This window comes from Chlorocebus sabaeus, chromosome 4 (genome assembly GCF_047675955.1).
Source record: "Chlorocebus sabaeus isolate Y175 chromosome 4, mChlSab1.0.hap1, whole genome shotgun sequence".
Lineage (NCBI taxonomy): Eukaryota > Metazoa > Chordata > Mammalia > Primates > Cercopithecidae > Chlorocebus > Chlorocebus sabaeus.
The window spans coordinates 24019848-24036330 of record NC_132907.1 but is presented as its reverse complement, the minus strand read 5'-3'; the positions used below and the strand labels follow the sequence as shown (position 1 = coordinate 24036330).

At 36.6% G+C, this 16483-nt stretch overlaps 1 protein-coding gene and 1 pseudogene across 3 annotated transcripts in view; one reads left to right on the top strand and one right to left on the bottom strand.

Annotated features, from left to right (window-relative positions):
- TNPO1 (transportin 1) overlaps nucleotides 1–16483 on the top strand; it is a 97682-nt gene that overhangs the window by 48865 nt on the left and 32334 nt on the right. For all 3 annotated transcript variants that reach the window (XM_007974971.3, XM_007974985.3, XM_007974979.3), the window contains exons 6-9: nucleotides 693–826; nucleotides 7411–7492; nucleotides 10431–10553; nucleotides 11387–11505. In XM_007974971.3, the coding sequence (XP_007973162.1) occupies nucleotides 693–826; nucleotides 7411–7492; nucleotides 10431–10553; nucleotides 11387–11505 (458 nt within the window). The remainder of the gene's footprint in view (nucleotides 1–692; nucleotides 827–7410; nucleotides 7493–10430; nucleotides 10554–11386; nucleotides 11506–16483) is intronic.
- LOC119628313 (large ribosomal subunit protein eL33 pseudogene) lies at nucleotides 13654–14313 on the bottom strand (annotated as a pseudogene).

Sequence of the window (16483 nt, the reverse complement as noted above, 5' to 3'; positions counted from 1 at the left end):
CCTAAGTAACTTTTTAATGGTATTAATGACCTCTCTGTGCTTCAAAAAGAAAAGTATTATGGTGATTACTCTTCTATGTAAATGTAGTTTTATATTTAATTTAAACAAACTAGTATTTACTTCCTGCCAACCAAAATATCCTTCACTTCTAAGTCATTTAATGCTAAAACTAAAATATACCCTTGTATTTTAACTGAGATGTTTACATACTCGATGATATTATAATTTGTTTTAAAATTGAATATTAGGGCGGGCGTGGTGGCCCATGCCTGTAATCCCAGCTCTTTGGGAGGCCAAGGCAGGCAGACCAGCTGAGGTCAGGAGTTTGAGACCAGCCTGGCCAACACGATGAAACCCCATCTCTACTAAAAATACAAAAATTAGCCAGGCACAATTGCAGGTACTTGTAATCCCAGCTACTCAGGAGGCTGAGGCAGGAGAATCACTTGAATCCGGGAGGCAGAAGTTGCAGTGATGCGAGATTGTGCCACTGCACTCCAGCCTGGGCGAAAGAGCAAGACTCCGTCTCAAAAAAAAAAAAAAAAATTTGAGCGATTAAATTTACAGATTTTATAAGGCATTTTATGTGGGCCGAGAACATTAATCCATACAAATTAGTCAGCATTCTTCAGCTTGTTTTCATATGGCTTCATTTTTAACAAATTCTAATAATTTAAATGTGTCTCTTACAGGGAGCATTTGGTGCCCTTCAGAAGATTTGTGAAGATTCTGCTGAGATTTTAGATAGTGATGTTTTAGATCGTCCTCTCAACATCATGATTCCCAAATTTTTACAGTTCTTCAAGCATAGTAGTCCAAAAATAAGGTACTTATATTGCCAGTACTAATTCATTAACTCTGATATAAACCTGACCATTACCTTAGTTTTCATTACTTGGTATTTTTGAGATTAGCAAAAGATATTGGATGTTCCAGAGAGGTGAACTTATGTAATTGAAATTGACTACTTCAGTAACAAAACCTGTGAAATGTTGATTGTGAGGAAATTTTCGTTAAACGTGATAAAAGTTTTCTGCCTTTTACAGTAGTTAATTATATTTGTGATAGTTAACAGGCGTCTTCTAACTTCGTTTATTTAAGGCCGAGATTAGTTGTGGTTTTTTTCTTTTCAGCTTTTATTTTAGAATTGGGGTACATATATATGCAGGTTTGTTACAAAGTCCTATTGCGTGATGCTGGGGGTTTAGAGTACAAATGAATCCATCACCTAGGTGGTAAGCATAGTACCCATTAGCTAGTTTGGCCCTCTCCCTCCCCCTTCTTGTATTCCCCAGTGTCTGTTGTGTACCCAATGTTTAGCCCCCACCCCACTTATAAGTGAGAACATGCAGGTATTTGGTTTTCCATTATTGTAACATTATAATAATAATGTTATTTCTGGCGTAGTTAACTAGATAAGAGTTCACGTTTCCACAGTGTTTCCCCCTTTTAACATTTTAACTAAGATAATGGAAATGTGGTAATATACGTACTTCACATTTTGTGACTGATTCTCCGTAATTGAAAAAACAGCTGGGCCTGCTGGCTCATGCCTGTAATCCCAACACTTTGGGAGGCCCAGGTGGGTGGATTGCTTGAGCTCAGGAGTTTAAGACCAGCCTGGGCAATGTGGCAAAACCCCATCTGTACAAAAAACATAAAAATTAGCTGAGCATGGTGGCACACACCTGTGGTCCCAGCTACTTGGAGGGCCGAGGTGGGAGGATTGCTTAGGATGATGAGTTTGCAGTGGGCTGAAATTGTACCACTGCACTCCAGCCTGGGCAACAGAGCGAGACCTTGTCTCAAAAAAGAAAAACAGAAAAATCCAAAAACCATATTTCTGGTAATTGATACACCATTGCTGGATATTATTCATAAATATTTTTTCATGGTTTTTATTTTGTAGATGGTCATTTGATTAAAACGTTAGGTAAAGTTGAGCAATTCAGAAATATTTCACCTAAAATCACAGCACTTTGGGAGGCTGCGGCAGGAGGATTGCTTGAGGCCAGGAGTTAGAGACCAGCCTGGGCAACATAGCAAGACCCTTTCTCTACAAAAAATAAGTTTAGAAAATTAGCCGAGTGTAGTGGGGTGTGTGCCTATAGTCCTAGCTACTCTGGAGGCTCAAGCGGGAGAATCACTTGAACCCAGGAATTCAAGGCTGCAGTGAGCCGCTGTGCTCTAGTCTGAGTGATGGAATAAGACCCTGTCTGCAAAAAAAAAAAATTCCATTCCATGAATGTTGATTAATACCCATTTGAGATTCTGTTGTACAGGAAAAAAAAAAGCATTTTTCATTTTAATGTATATTTGGGTAAGTAACTATCTGCTATAAATATATACTAAATGTATCATCCATCTTTAACGTGATCTTATTCTACATTATTTAATACCTTATTAATGTAGTTTAACTGGCATTTACTATGTACTCTTAAGCGTTCTTCCCTCTCAACATAACTGTTGGACTTCAAGAAAATAGAATTAGAGTATAGGAAACTACACTACATTGCCTAGTTCTATAGGTGATGACTAAACAATTTAAAAATAAGAACCATTTTATCAGACTTGAGGTACTTAGAATTGAATTATTATTCTTAGTTGAAGACATTCTCATCATGGCCTACTCGTATTTAGCCTTTAGTTATATATTAGTTATTTTTAATAACATAAGCAGTCAGATCCACCACCTGAAACAAAATGAAGACCTTGACAACAGTCTACATCTAAACCCCAATTTCATACTTTCCTTTCATTTCTTGATAATTTTATTGCATGCATATGCAAAGGGTGTTATATGTCTTAGTTTTTAGCATTATAAGAACTGCACAGTACTGAATGTAGACATAGGCAACTTTAATATTATGTCATTAAGATTCATCTGTACTGAATCAATATAGCTCGTTTTGACTCCCTTGTAATACTTCATTGCATGACAATTAGCATATTTTTTAAGTGTTGCCAATCAAGTAGATATTTGGTGTTTCATTATGGTCTTGATGATACTCTTTACTATCATTAGTGATGTTGAAGAGCTTGTATGTTTATTGCCTTTATCTTGTTCTTGTCTTTTGTCCTTTTTTCTACTAGGTTATTTGTACTCCATTGATTTACAGGAATTCTCATCCTTTATCGGTTATGTGTGTAGAGAGTATCTTAATCCCTTTTTGTCTTTACTAAGAGTTTAAAATGTTAAGGGCGCTTTGACATTTAAGAGCTTAATGTATCTGGCATTTGTGGGTGTGTGCTATGAGAGAAATATTCTGTCTTTTCCATTTAGGTAACTTTTTCTTGCTGTCACATTTATTTTATAGTCCCTTCCTTTTCCCCATCAGTTTAAAATGTCACCTCTGTTACATGCTTAGTTATATGTGTGTGTAGGTCTATTAATGGGCCCTCTATTTTATTCCATTGCTGTTTCATGACTAAAGCTTCAAATTGAATTCTGGTATGTCTTAGAGCAAAAATTGGAGCGTTTGAGGCTTTTTTCTTTTTTTTAACAAATTATAGTTACTTAAAGTTTAGGCTTGGTGCGGTGGATCACCTGAGGTCAGGAGGTTAAGACTAGCCTGGCCAACATGGTGAGACCCTGTTTCTACTAAAAATACAAAATATTAGCTGGACATGGTGGCAGGCGCCTGTAATTGTAGCTAATCAGGAGGCTGAGGCAGGAGAATCACTTGAACCCAGGAGATGGAGGTTGCAGTGAGCCAAGATCGCGCCATTGCAACTCCAGCGTGGGAAACGAGCAGAACTCCGTCTCAAAATAAAAAAGTTTATGACATACTGCAGTGAATTTCTACACAGCAAGGAAAGAGTTGTACAAACAGCTCAAACTATATAAAGATAATTTTTCCGTATTTTTATTGTGTTCTGGGTTATCTCAACTTGAAAAAAATTTTGTTTAACGTTACTCCTATTTATAAGTTAAATTTACATTCTGTCCCAAAATGGAATGAAAATAAGGCCTACAGTTTTACAACATATAAATTTGGCAGAATTTTTAAAATAATCATAAACGGCAGGGCATAGTGGCTCACACCTGTAATCCCAGCACTTTGGGAGGCCGAGGCCAGTGGATCACCTGAGGTTAAGAGTTTGAGACCAGCCTGGCCAACATAGCAAAATCCTACCTCTATTAAAAATACAAAAGTTAGCCTGGCATGGTGGCATACATACACCTGTAATCCCAGTTACTTGGGAGGCTGAGGCAGGAGAATCACTTGAACCCAGGAGGCAGAGGTTGCAGTGAGCTGACATTGCGCCACTGCACTCCCTCCTGGGTGACAGAGTGAGATTCAATCTCAAAAATAAATAAATAAAAACAACTTCTTTAAAGAATTTTACCTTATAAAAATATGTGTTGAAGAAAGGCTAAAAATCAGAATTTGACCTGAAATATGTAGACTTTTGGGATGAGAAATTAGAATTGAAAATATACATGATTTAGCAGAATTACTCGGAGTTTACTAAATATCTCAGTTGCTTCTAGGGGGAATATTTTCTTATAATCTATAAGGAAGAGATCATATTGGAAAAAAAATTCATTCTTCACAAACAAATGCCATTTATATGGTATCAGATCTAATTAACAAGTTGGTATTGATTATGAATACGTGACGTGAGTAATTATTCTGCCTTTGTTATTGCCTTTGATCACCAGAAATCAATACAAGGAAGTTTTATTTTTATATATACAGATATCCATAGCATTCCAAGTTTGTCATCTGTAGGCCTACATCTGATTCCTTTTACTGGGAAATGATATTTAGAGCTTACAGTAGGACAGTAGGAATGCCTTTTCTCTTCCTTATACATTCTAGAATTGTCAAGTTTTATGAAAAATCTTGGAATTTACATTGGAATAACATTAAATCTATAGATCAATTTAGGAGAAATAGTCATTTTCACAATACTAATGCTTGCTGCTTTTTTTTTTTTTGAGACGGAGTTTTGCTCTTGTCTCCCAGACTAGGGTGCAATGGCATGATCCCTGCTCACTGCAACCTCCACCTCTCGGGTTCGAGCGATTCTCCTGCCTCAGTCTCCCAAGTAGCTGGGGTTACAGGCACATGCCATCACTCCCAGCTAATTTTTTTTATTTTTAGTAGAGATGGGGTTTCATCATGTTGGCCAGCCTGGTGTCGAACTCCTGACCTCAGGTGATCCGCCTTACCGTGGCCTCGCAGAGTGCTGGGATTACAGGCGTGAGCCACTGTGCCTGGCAATTGCTTGTTTTTAATAGTTTTATACTTTTCTTTTTAGAGGCCTTGAGCATATTATATTAAATGTATTCCCAGGCACTTGGTCTTCTGATACTACAGTAAATGGTAGCATTTAAGTTTTTCTAGTTTTTTTCTTCATTGCTGATGTACAGAAACTATATTAAACTTCTAAAGAAAGCATGTCAAACTGTTACTTTTAATTTAAAATGTAAATCCTGACTGTTCCCAAGTTTCTGAAAATTATTTGGGGAAGCTAGTAGTAGGTGCCTCTGGAGGCTGGTGATAGGATAAATTTCTGCCTTTTAAATTTAGCCTCACATGCACACACAAAAAAATGCAAGTTAAAAGGGCCTTAATTTAAAGGCCCTGTAAAAGACTTTATTGTATTTTTTTTCCATTTGTTTATTATGCCAAGTACTTAACATATATATTAGCTCATTTAGTTTAATCCCTCCAACAAATGGATGAATTGTAGGTGGTGGTGGTGGTGGTAGTGGTTTTCGAGACAGAGTTTTTTTTGTTTGTTTGTTTTTTGAGACTGAGTCTCACTCCATCGCCCAGGCTGGAGTGCAGTGGCACGATCTTGGCTCACTGCAACCTCCGCCACCCACGTTTGAGAGATTCTCCTGCCTCTTACCTCAGCCTCCCAAGTAGCTGGGATTACAGGCATGCACCACCAGGCCCGGCTAATGTTTGTATTTTTAGTAGAGGCAGGGCTTCGCCATGTTTGCCAGGCTGGTCTCGAACTCCTGACCTCAAGTGATCCACCTGCCTCGGCCTCCCAAAGTGCTAGGATTACAGGCATGAGCCACTGCACCCAGCCAGTGGTGGTTTTATAGAATGAAAAAAAACAGACTTTAAAGCATAAGCAGCTTACCCTGTGCTGCACATTTAAGTAGTTGAGCTCCCCATAGTATGCTTTTTTCACTTAATGTTACCTTAGTAAATGTTTATGTGCTTTGCTGTAACTGCAGAACCAAAAACCAACTGTGTTTTTGGCACAGTGGTTGAGACAAAGGTTCTCTTGAGGTTATATTTCAGAAGAGGAGACAGGACGGATAATGAATAAGTAATATAATTTCAGACAGTGATAAGTATGATGGAAAAATAATGAGATCAGGGATAGACAGTGATTCAGAGATACTTTATATAAATGGTTCTCTGTAAAGGAAACATTTGTACAAAGACTGAACAAAGTAAGGAAGTGAGTCTATGAAAGATGGTGAAGAATGTTTAAGACAGAACAGCAAGTGAGAAGGCTCTGGAATTAGGAATCAGCTTTTTAGAGTGACAGAAGAAAGAAACTTTGGTCTGTAGCAGCATGATGGGAATTGAAGTTAGGGAATAAGGGAGGAGCCACAGTATAAAGGAATATCTAGGCAAGTGGTCAGCAAACTATGTCCCATGGAGCCAAATTTAGCCCATGACCTGCAAGGTAAGGATGATTTTTTAATTTAAGAGGTTGTAATTAAGAGGGAAAAAAACGACAAAGGTGTTTATGTGGCACATAAAGCTTAAAATATTTACTGTTTGACCTTTTGTAGAAAAAGTAGATTAAGTTTTATTGCAGCAATCTGAATGAGAGTATAGTGTGGTCTGTGTGTGTCAAACAGGCTATAGTGGGGTTTGGCACAGTGGAAGTTGGGAAACCAATTACAGCCTATTTCACTAACTCTGGTAAGAGATCAGAGATCATGGCTTGGATGAGAGAAATGAAAGCAGTGAGAAATGATTGAATTAAGAGTAAATTTTTAAAGGTGGTGCCAATAAGAACTGCTGAGCAATTGAATTGCATATGCCAGAACACATGGACTATTCTCCATTTTTACTTTCAAAAGGAATGTTTACCTATCATTTTTAAATCTGTAGGTATCTAAAAAACAACTCTGCCCCTCACTCAACCTCCACTCTTTAGGGGTATGCCCTATTAAAAATTTGCGCATGTCCTTTCTAGCATTTTTCAGTTGCTTAGAAATACATGGTGCCCTGCAACTTGCATTTTGGACTTAATATATCATTCAAATTCTTTCTTTGTTGATATAGAAGTTTGACTTATTATTTTTAGTGGGTATATTGATAGACATATACCATAATACTTTTATGGAGGAATGTTTTTGCCAATTTTCTGTAGATAGAACAAAGTTACAATGAACGTATGTTAAATTTTAAACTTTGTTTCTAGGTCTCACGCTGTTGCATGTGTCAATCAGTTTATCATCAGTAGGACTCAAGCTCTAATGTTGCACATTGATTCTTTTATTGAGGTAAGACTTGTTCTTGTCTCCCTCCCCCCAACCCCCAACTTTTTTTTTGGAGAAGATTAGGTGATACTAACTGCATGTAGTTTTGCTTTAAAACAAAATAATCACTTATAATTTTAAAGTCAGTATTTAATTAAATGATTTCTGATAGTATTAAAACTGGATATGGGATAGATTGTAATTTTTGTTAGCTGAGAGAGCACTTCTTTTACTAATTTTTCTACTTGTATCATTATGCAAGCACTGATTTTGGTGGCGAGGGGTGTTTAGTATCTTGACTACTTTAAAAATTTTTCCTTCAATATACTGTTCACATTGCATATGGAAACCACGTCCCTCAGCTCATGCAGTTTTTGAAATGTGAAAAATTGGTGAGGTTAGATTAAGTTGATTGGTAGAATCTGAAGGCACAGACTACAAGGACAATATTTTCCATTGGTTTCCATTGTAAAATTAGAGGCATCAGGAAAAATAGACTCTTAAAGGCATTTTGAACTTTCCAATAAAAGTGGAAAGAAAAGAGCATAATTTTCTGGCCAGGAACCATGAGCACCACAATTTCTTTTCAAAATCTCTGCTACTTGATAACAATTAAAAGAATTGTTAAAGTTCCTTAAGCACCTTCACTTTTATTTTCATGAAATGGAATTTTAAGAGTCCCTTAGAAGTCAGACTGCTGATATTACTGTTGGGAAATTATAAGGAAGAGTCGGCAGACGGGGGAGGTCTTGTTACTTTTTTTCTTGTCACTTAAATTGACCAGCTTCTTTCTGAGCATTTTTTACCAATAGACTAAGAGTAGTAGCCATAAAGATCCTTTAACCATTTACAAGTTAAAACCAAAATGTGTCTTAAATAGTTCTACTGACTTACTACCTACTGTGGAACAGATGCTGTGCTTGATACTAGGGATACTTAAACTTTATGCCTACAAGGTGTTTTCTTTCAGTCTAATCTAGTCTAGTCTAGAGGTAGTATAATGTAGTGGGTAATACTAGAGGTCTGGAGTAGACTATTGGTGTTCAAATCCCAGCTTCTCAGTTTAGTAGCTTTGTAACCTTAGATACTTTATTTAACTTATGTTTTCTTTATATCGTCTGTAAAATGAGTCAATAATTGACCTACCTTCTTGGATTGTTATACACCTAGTTGATAAAAGTAAATTAGAACAGTACCTGCCGCAGAGTAAGCAAGTACTTCATGTTAGCTATTAAAGTATTAATAGTGCTATTTCTGTTGTAATTATCCTGGTGTTTCCTTTTGTATTACTCTTTCACAGTTTAATAAAGGGGACAGTGATAGACATACAAGCACCTTATAAGGAAATATAATCTAAAATAAATGAAACTCTCCCTGAAAATAAAAATTTCATAGGACTGTACTCAGCAAGTGAGGCAGAAGCGTTTTCTAACATTTTAAAATATTTTGCTTTACTATTAAATAATATGTTAATATTTGTTTACTACTTGATAGTCCTACAGAATTTAGCCAATTCTCCACCCTACAAAAACAGTAAACCTCTGGAGGAAGTGCCTCTAACATATAGTAGGCCCTCAATAGCAATTTGCCAAGTGAATAAGTAAACTAATTTTCTTCACTTGCCATTGTTTCTATGGTATCAAGTCTGCTAAGTCTAATGTATTGATGAAAAGTTTGTTGGTTACTAGTACATGGCTATAATGTGTAACCTTGGCAAAGCTAGGTATTCATTGACAGTAGTAACAAAAGTGACAAATGCAAGATGATGGCATTGGATATCTCCACCCCCAACCCAGTTGCTGTTCTCTAGAGTAAATTAATGAAATCTTTTAATAAAATTTAATGGAGGATGCACTGTTAATGGCAATGCCTGCTGGGAAAACAGTGCTCTTCTCTATGTAAAACACATGATTAAAACAGGAACTACCTAGTTTTGAGAGGGTCAAATGTGGAAGCAGGACTTGGGTAAATCAACATTTTAAAAATGCTGCAATAGTACTTCACATAATGTCCCATTTGATCATTGAATTTCTCCTCTGAATTTCTTGTAATGAGACTTCAGGTTCATTTTGTAGAGATTTCTGTGATTTCCTGAAAAAAGACAGTTGGGACACATTGGATTTTACTTATTTTTTAAATGCTTGTTTTACTGCTTTTAATACACGTATGTGTAAATAAAGTAAGACTGTATGTGTGACATGAGGAAGGCTTCATTGTGTTTTTCTTTCACATCCCCACTCTGAGAGATGTCTTTTTCTTCTAGTGGAAGCTTGTTGGTATAAGGAAATGAGTATGAACTCTGATTCCGTGAAAGCCAGATTCAGATCTTCTGCTGGTTATCAAGCTACTTAACTTCTATTAATGTGTTTCCTTATTTGTAAAATTGAATAATAACATGTTAAGAGTTTTGAAGATTAAACAAAATAGCCTATTGTCCATTCAGACATTGTATTTTTACCTTGCAGACGTACTTGTAGGGAACAGCATAATATTTAATATTAATTTTATTGAACAACATCAGTTTAGGGTTAAGTTAGAAAATCAGTATATATTAATATTTGTTGATTATTGCATCTGTATCACCTTTTTATAGAACTTGAATCTATTACCACCTCTCACCTTAAAAATCAGGGTTGGTAGGGAATAGTCTTTTGTCTCTGCTTCTGGGTGAGCAAACAAATGGTCCTATGTCCTAATGACGTGGTTTCTTAAAAATGAAAAATTTCCCCAAAATACAACTGATTGTACTCTATCAGAAAAGAATAGCTGTTCATCTTTTATCAAAATCATAATCTTTGTCAGCTATTTCACATTTAATTCTTATAATCTAATATTGTAGGCCATTCAGTCACTTTTTGGTATGTTATCTTCGTAGGGTTTCTTTAAATGTCACCAGCTTGCAGATTACTTATTTGTGTATAAGCCTTTCTAAAACTAGAAAAAATTATTTCTTGTGCAACAGAATCTCTTTGCATTAGCTGGTGATGAAGAACCAGAGGTACGGAAAAATGTGTGCCGAGCGCTTGTGATGTTGCTCGAAGTTCGAATGGATCGCCTGCTTCCTCACATGCATAACATAGTTGAGGTAACACTGGCAATTTAAAGGCTCTTTCCTCATCTTTCCCCTAAGAGAAATACTAGATAGAAAATGCAGCATACCAGATGGGGAAGGGACTATAAAATAATTATGATTGTCTTAAAATTATGAGTTATCTTTGTGGGGAGTTTTGTATTTCTGGATATAGTTGTATGTACTGTATAACTTTGGAAGTGTTTTAAGTAGTATGTTATCTAGAGTCTCCTTTTCACTTCCGAAGTTCCATATGGTAGAGAGAAGGGAGGATCTTTTTTAAAGGATGTAGTCTAAGATCTGTTAAAAAGCTAGCATTCGTGGTATGCAGCAACTCCTGTTCTAAAACTTTAGGAAACGTGACTGCATAAGGTAGGCCTATTTTTTCTTTGAAAAGTCAGGCAGGACTGATTGAAAGTTTAGTGTTAACTAAAGTGAAGAAATATTTTATCAGTTGCTTAGTCACAGCTGGGGAGCCTAATTTATAATGTTACAGTTTTTTCTTTTATAGAGTCTTCATTTTAAGAAATATATAATGGAGTTCTTAGTTTTTATTTTTATGTTCTAAGAAGGCTTAATATTTGATTAACATTCACATTTCAAAAATCTCAGTGGTATCATAAAAAAACTACACAGAAACATAATACATTCACTGAACACTTTTCATTGGGTAACATTTTAAATCAGTGTTTCTTTAATTTAACTGTATTTTATAGTCACCTAGGAAACTTTTAAAAAATTCAAATGCCTAGGTTGAAAACCGTAAAGTCAAAAGCTTGCTTGATAATGGGACTGAATTGATATTAATTGTGTGATTTAAACTAATAGTAAGGATCTTGTGTTTCCAGTACATGCTACAGAGGACTCAAGATCAAGACGAAAATGTGGCTTTAGAAGCCTGTGAATTTTGGCTAACTTTAGCTGAACAGCCAATATGCAAAGATGTACTCATAAGGCATCTTCCTAAGTAAGTGTTGCTTCTTATAAATGCTGCCTTGTTCTTTAATTTCTAAGTGATTCTTCATTTTCGTATTTTTATAAAATTCATTCTTTTGCCATCAGGGAGTGAGATTCTAAAGAAGCCAGACTTAATTTTATTGTTAGTAAAGAGATTTTTCAAAAAGCAATTGCCTATTTTAAATTATAATTGATTTTGGATAATTTACAGCACAGTATTTTGGGTTTGGTTTTGTTTTGTTTTTAATTCTTGTTACTTAACCACAGACTCTTATGAGGCTTTTTTCCCAAGAAATAATTTCCCACTGGTTGTGATGCAACAAAATTTAGTTAACTTAATGTTAAGCCCATTTTTCTTTTTTTTTTCTTTTTTTTACTTATTTATTTATTTATTATTATTATACTTTAAGCTCTAGGGTACATGTGCATAACGTGCAGGTTTGTTACATATGTATATTTGTGCCATGTTGGTGTGCTGCACCCATCAACTCGTCATTTACATCAGGTATAACTCCCAATGCAATCCCTCCCCCCTCCCCCCTCCCCATGATAGGCCCCGGTGTGTGATATTCCCCTTCCCGAGTCCAAGTGATCTCATTGTTCAGTTCCCACCTATGAGTGAAAACATGCGGTGTTTGGTTTTCTGTTCTTGTGATAGTTTGCTAAGAATGATGGTTTCCAGCTGCATCCATGTCCCTACAAAGGACACAAACTCATCCTTTTTTATGGCTGCATAGTATTCCATGGTGTATATGTGCCACATTTTTTTAATCCAGTCTGTCACTGACGGACATTTGGGTTGATTCCAAGTCTTTGCTATTGTGAATAGTGCTGCAATAAACATACATGTGCATGTGTCTTTATAGCAGCATGATTTATAATCCTTTGGGTATATCCCCAGTAATGGGATGGCTGGGTCATATGGTACTTCTAGTTCTAGATCCTTGAGGAATCACCATACTGTTTTCCATAATGGTTGAACTAGTTTACAATCCCACCAACAGTGTAAAAGTGTTCCTATTTCTCCACATCCTCTCCAGCACCTGTTGTTTCCTGACTTTTTAATGATCACCATTCTAACTGGTGTGAGATGGTATCTCTTTGTGGTTTTGATTTGCATTTCTCTGATGGCCAATGATGATGAGCATTTTTTCATGTGTCTGTTGGCTGTATGAATGTCTTCTTTTGAGAAATGTCTGTTCATATCCTTTGCCCACTTTTGGATGGGGTTGTTTGTTTTTTTCTTGTAAATTTGTTTGAGTTCTTTGTAGGTTCTGGATATTAGCCCTTTGTCAGATGAGTAGATTGCAAAAATTTTCTCCCATTCTGTAGGTTGCCTGTTTTTTCTAAAGTAAAGTAATACAAGCTCATGGGAGAAAACTAAATTGCAGAAAATTTTATGTTTTCTGCATTTTCACCACTCTGAGTAATCACTGGCAGTATTTTTGCTGTCATCTTTTAATGTTCTTTTCTGTGAAAGTACCATATACTAAATAGCATGTATTCAGGGTGTTTGAGAAGGAATTGGATTTAATTATATATAATACATTAACATGACATCTCACCTGTAGTTAGTGCTTAAAATTTTAAATATACTATTTAATGGTTTGTTCTTTTCAGTTGTTATATGCTGTGTGCTTTCCTCCATGTCATTAGTCTTTAAAACTTCAGTGGAGGTATGCTATTCCATCATAGTATACATAACCATATTTACATAATTGACGATTGTATATGTGTATAGTATAGAGAGAGAAAGACTGTTCTCTGCCATTGAATATTTAGGTTGTTTTGGCTTTTTTTCCCCCCTCATAAATAATCCTGGAGTGAATATCTTTCTTTGTCAATAAAAGGTTATTCCTTTTTGTTGTGATTACTAGGAGTGATTTTTTTCCCCAGAGTCAAAGTATATGAGCATTTTAATGATTTTTCACAATATTCCGAATAGTTCTCTAGGAAATTTATAGAACTGCATGCACCACTGTGTGTCTATCACAACTTTGGCAGCCACGAATTTTAATGTCTCAAATCTTAGTCATCTGGATAAGAAAAAAAAATTATTTTAATATGTCTTAATAGTAAAGAGTTTTTGTTTCTTTTTTTTCTTTTTCAGATATTTATGGTACTTGAATGTTCTTATTGTCCTATGGTCAACTGAGTTTTTTCTTTCCATCAAGAAAGCAACAATAAAGTCACTTTATTTGGAGGGTGAGGTTAAGCAAGATGTGGTGTTTAATTTTAATTAAATTAAATTTTAAGCAAGGCACGTCATATCTTGCTTTAACCTTACTCTCCAAATACACTGACTGGATTTTTTTCTCTTTAGGAAATCTATTATTTTTCCTTTCCTCTTTACTTTGTAATACCACTTTAATGATACGTTTGGGTTTCTGTAGGGTCATATAATTCTAAAAGTCATAGATAATAATTTTTATAAAAACTGCAGAAATTTTCTTTTTTTCAAGAGCAGAAATCCACTTTTATTTATTGACTTTTCATTAGTTTAAATCCTTGAGGGGTACAGCATCACTCAGATTTTGTGTCCAATGGCCTCAACAGGAAGATTGCTTTGAAATTTGGCATGAACCATGGCACTGTTTCCATGGGCCCAGATTACTCTGGCTTTGTTTGGTTTGCCACCAGGAATCTCTGTGTTTTTCTTTGTTTTATATACATAAGCCCATCTCTTGCCCAAAGAGAATTCTGTTTCACCTCATGCATAAACATCTTCAATTTTAAGAAGAGCTGTGTGTTTCCTTTGGTTCTGGAGGCCCTGCTTTTAGCCAGCAGGAAAGGCCTTGGGCCACAGCCTTCCAGACATACTTTTTTAGAACTCCTATTCCCACCAGACTCCAGTTATTTGCCCCCAAATTTCAGCAGCAGGTGCTTCACTCCAGAGATTTTATTAATGAAAACCTAGGCTATAACTTTAGAGATGATGTTGAAAATGCGGAATTACAACTAGGTACTCTTAACTCTATTACTGCACTAATATAATCCAAATATTCCTAAAACAAGCAGGAAATTAAAAGTTCAGCACCACCCATTTTGCTGTACTAATTAGTGCCAACATTAAACAACTCAAGCCAGTCATGACTGAGTTTGACTTATGTCTTCCCTACTACTGTAAGAGGAGGTCTCACTGTATTGCCCAAGCTGGTCTTGATCCTCTGGCCTCAAGCAATCCATACTTCTTGGCCTCCCAAAGCATCGGGATTACAGCCATGGATCACTGCACCCGGTGGGAGCCATTTTTATATATAAAACACAGCTGTTTTTATTGTTTTAGTTAATGTATTGACAGGATAGCAGAATATCATCATCAGTCTGATGCACAATGAAATAACTTGTTTTTCCTAGTTGTTAACCACACTTGCTTAGTGTAATACGAGCAAAAAGCGTTTGCATAGGAATTAAAATTGTTATGTGTTACAAGATCGCTCATAAATAAAAACTCATTTAGAAAGCGCCATTGTAGGCTGGGCACAGTAACTCAATGCCTGTAACCCCAGCACTTTGGGAGCAAGAGACGGGCAGATGGCTTGAGCTCAGGAGTTCAAGACTAGCCTGGGCAACATGGTGAAACCCTGTCTCTACCAAAAATACAAAAATTAGCTGGGCATGGCAGCACATGCCTGTAATCCCAGCTACTTGGGTGGCTGAGGCAGGAGAGTCGCTTGAACCCAGGAGGCAGAAGCTGCAGTGAGCCATTGCCCACTGCACTCCAGCCTGGGCAACAGAGTGAAACACTGTCTCAGAAAAAAAATGCACCAATGTAACAGGGAGGATATTAAGTTCTATTATCATTCTGGGCTATATAGTCTGTTCTATTTTTTTTAACTAGTACTATATTATTGAACATTAATGTATTTTGTAATCTGGTATAGCAGCTCTTGATTTCTCTTGTTTTTACAAAATTGTTTTGGCTTTTTCCCACCTTTATTCTTGTACATTAATGTCTTATAGGACTGTTGTGTGGCTTTTCCTTGTAAAACAACCCAGTGCTCAGGCCATATTTAAGTAGTCAGTAAACATTTATTATCTATATTACTACCTTTATGTGATGTTGCATTAAAAAACTCGTTTTTTGACTGGGTGCAATGGCTCACACCTGTAATCCCAGCACTTTGGGAGTCGAAGGCAGGTGGATCACCTGAGGTTAGGAGTTCAAGACCAGCTTGGCCAACATAGTGAAACCCCATCTCTACTAAAAATATAAAAAATTAGCCAGGCTTGGTGGTGCGTGCTTGTAGTCTCAGCTACTTGGGAGGCTGAGGCAGGAGAATAGCCTGAACCCAGGAAGCAGAGGTTGCTGTGAGCCAAGATCATGCCATTATACTCCAGCCTGGGTGACAAGCAAGACTCCATCTCAAAAAAATATATATGTGTATATATATATATATTGTTTTTAATGGCTACATGGGGACTTCAGGAGAAATCTTCACAATTAGACCTGTTCAAAAATAATAATTTGCCTAGCATGATTGCCAGGCACATGCCAGATTGCCACGTGGTCACAGTTAATTTCCGTGTCTTATTTTCTGGCCTAATTTTTTCTTATTTGCCCAGCCTTACCAGCCAGTCCTTTATTTCTTGCAAACCTTGCTAGGCCCATCTGCCACCCCATTCCAAGGCCCTTGACCTCTTTGTGTTCTAATCTGATTCTTTTTTGTTATTATTATTTTGAGATGGAGTCTCGCTCTGTTGCCCAGGCTGGAGTGCAGTGGCGTGATCTCAGCTCACTACAACCTCCACCACCCAGGTTCAAGCGATTCTCCTGCCTCAGCCTCCCGAGTAGCTGGCACTACAGGCGCGCGCCATGTCTGGCTAATTTTTGTATTTTTAGTAGAGACTGGGTTTCACTATGTTGACCAGGCTGGTCTCAAACTCCTGACCTTGTGATCCGCTTGCCTCGACCTCATCTGTTATTTTTATTCTCTTTATGTGACAAACATCAGAGCCATGAATAAACCCTACTAACGCGAAACTTC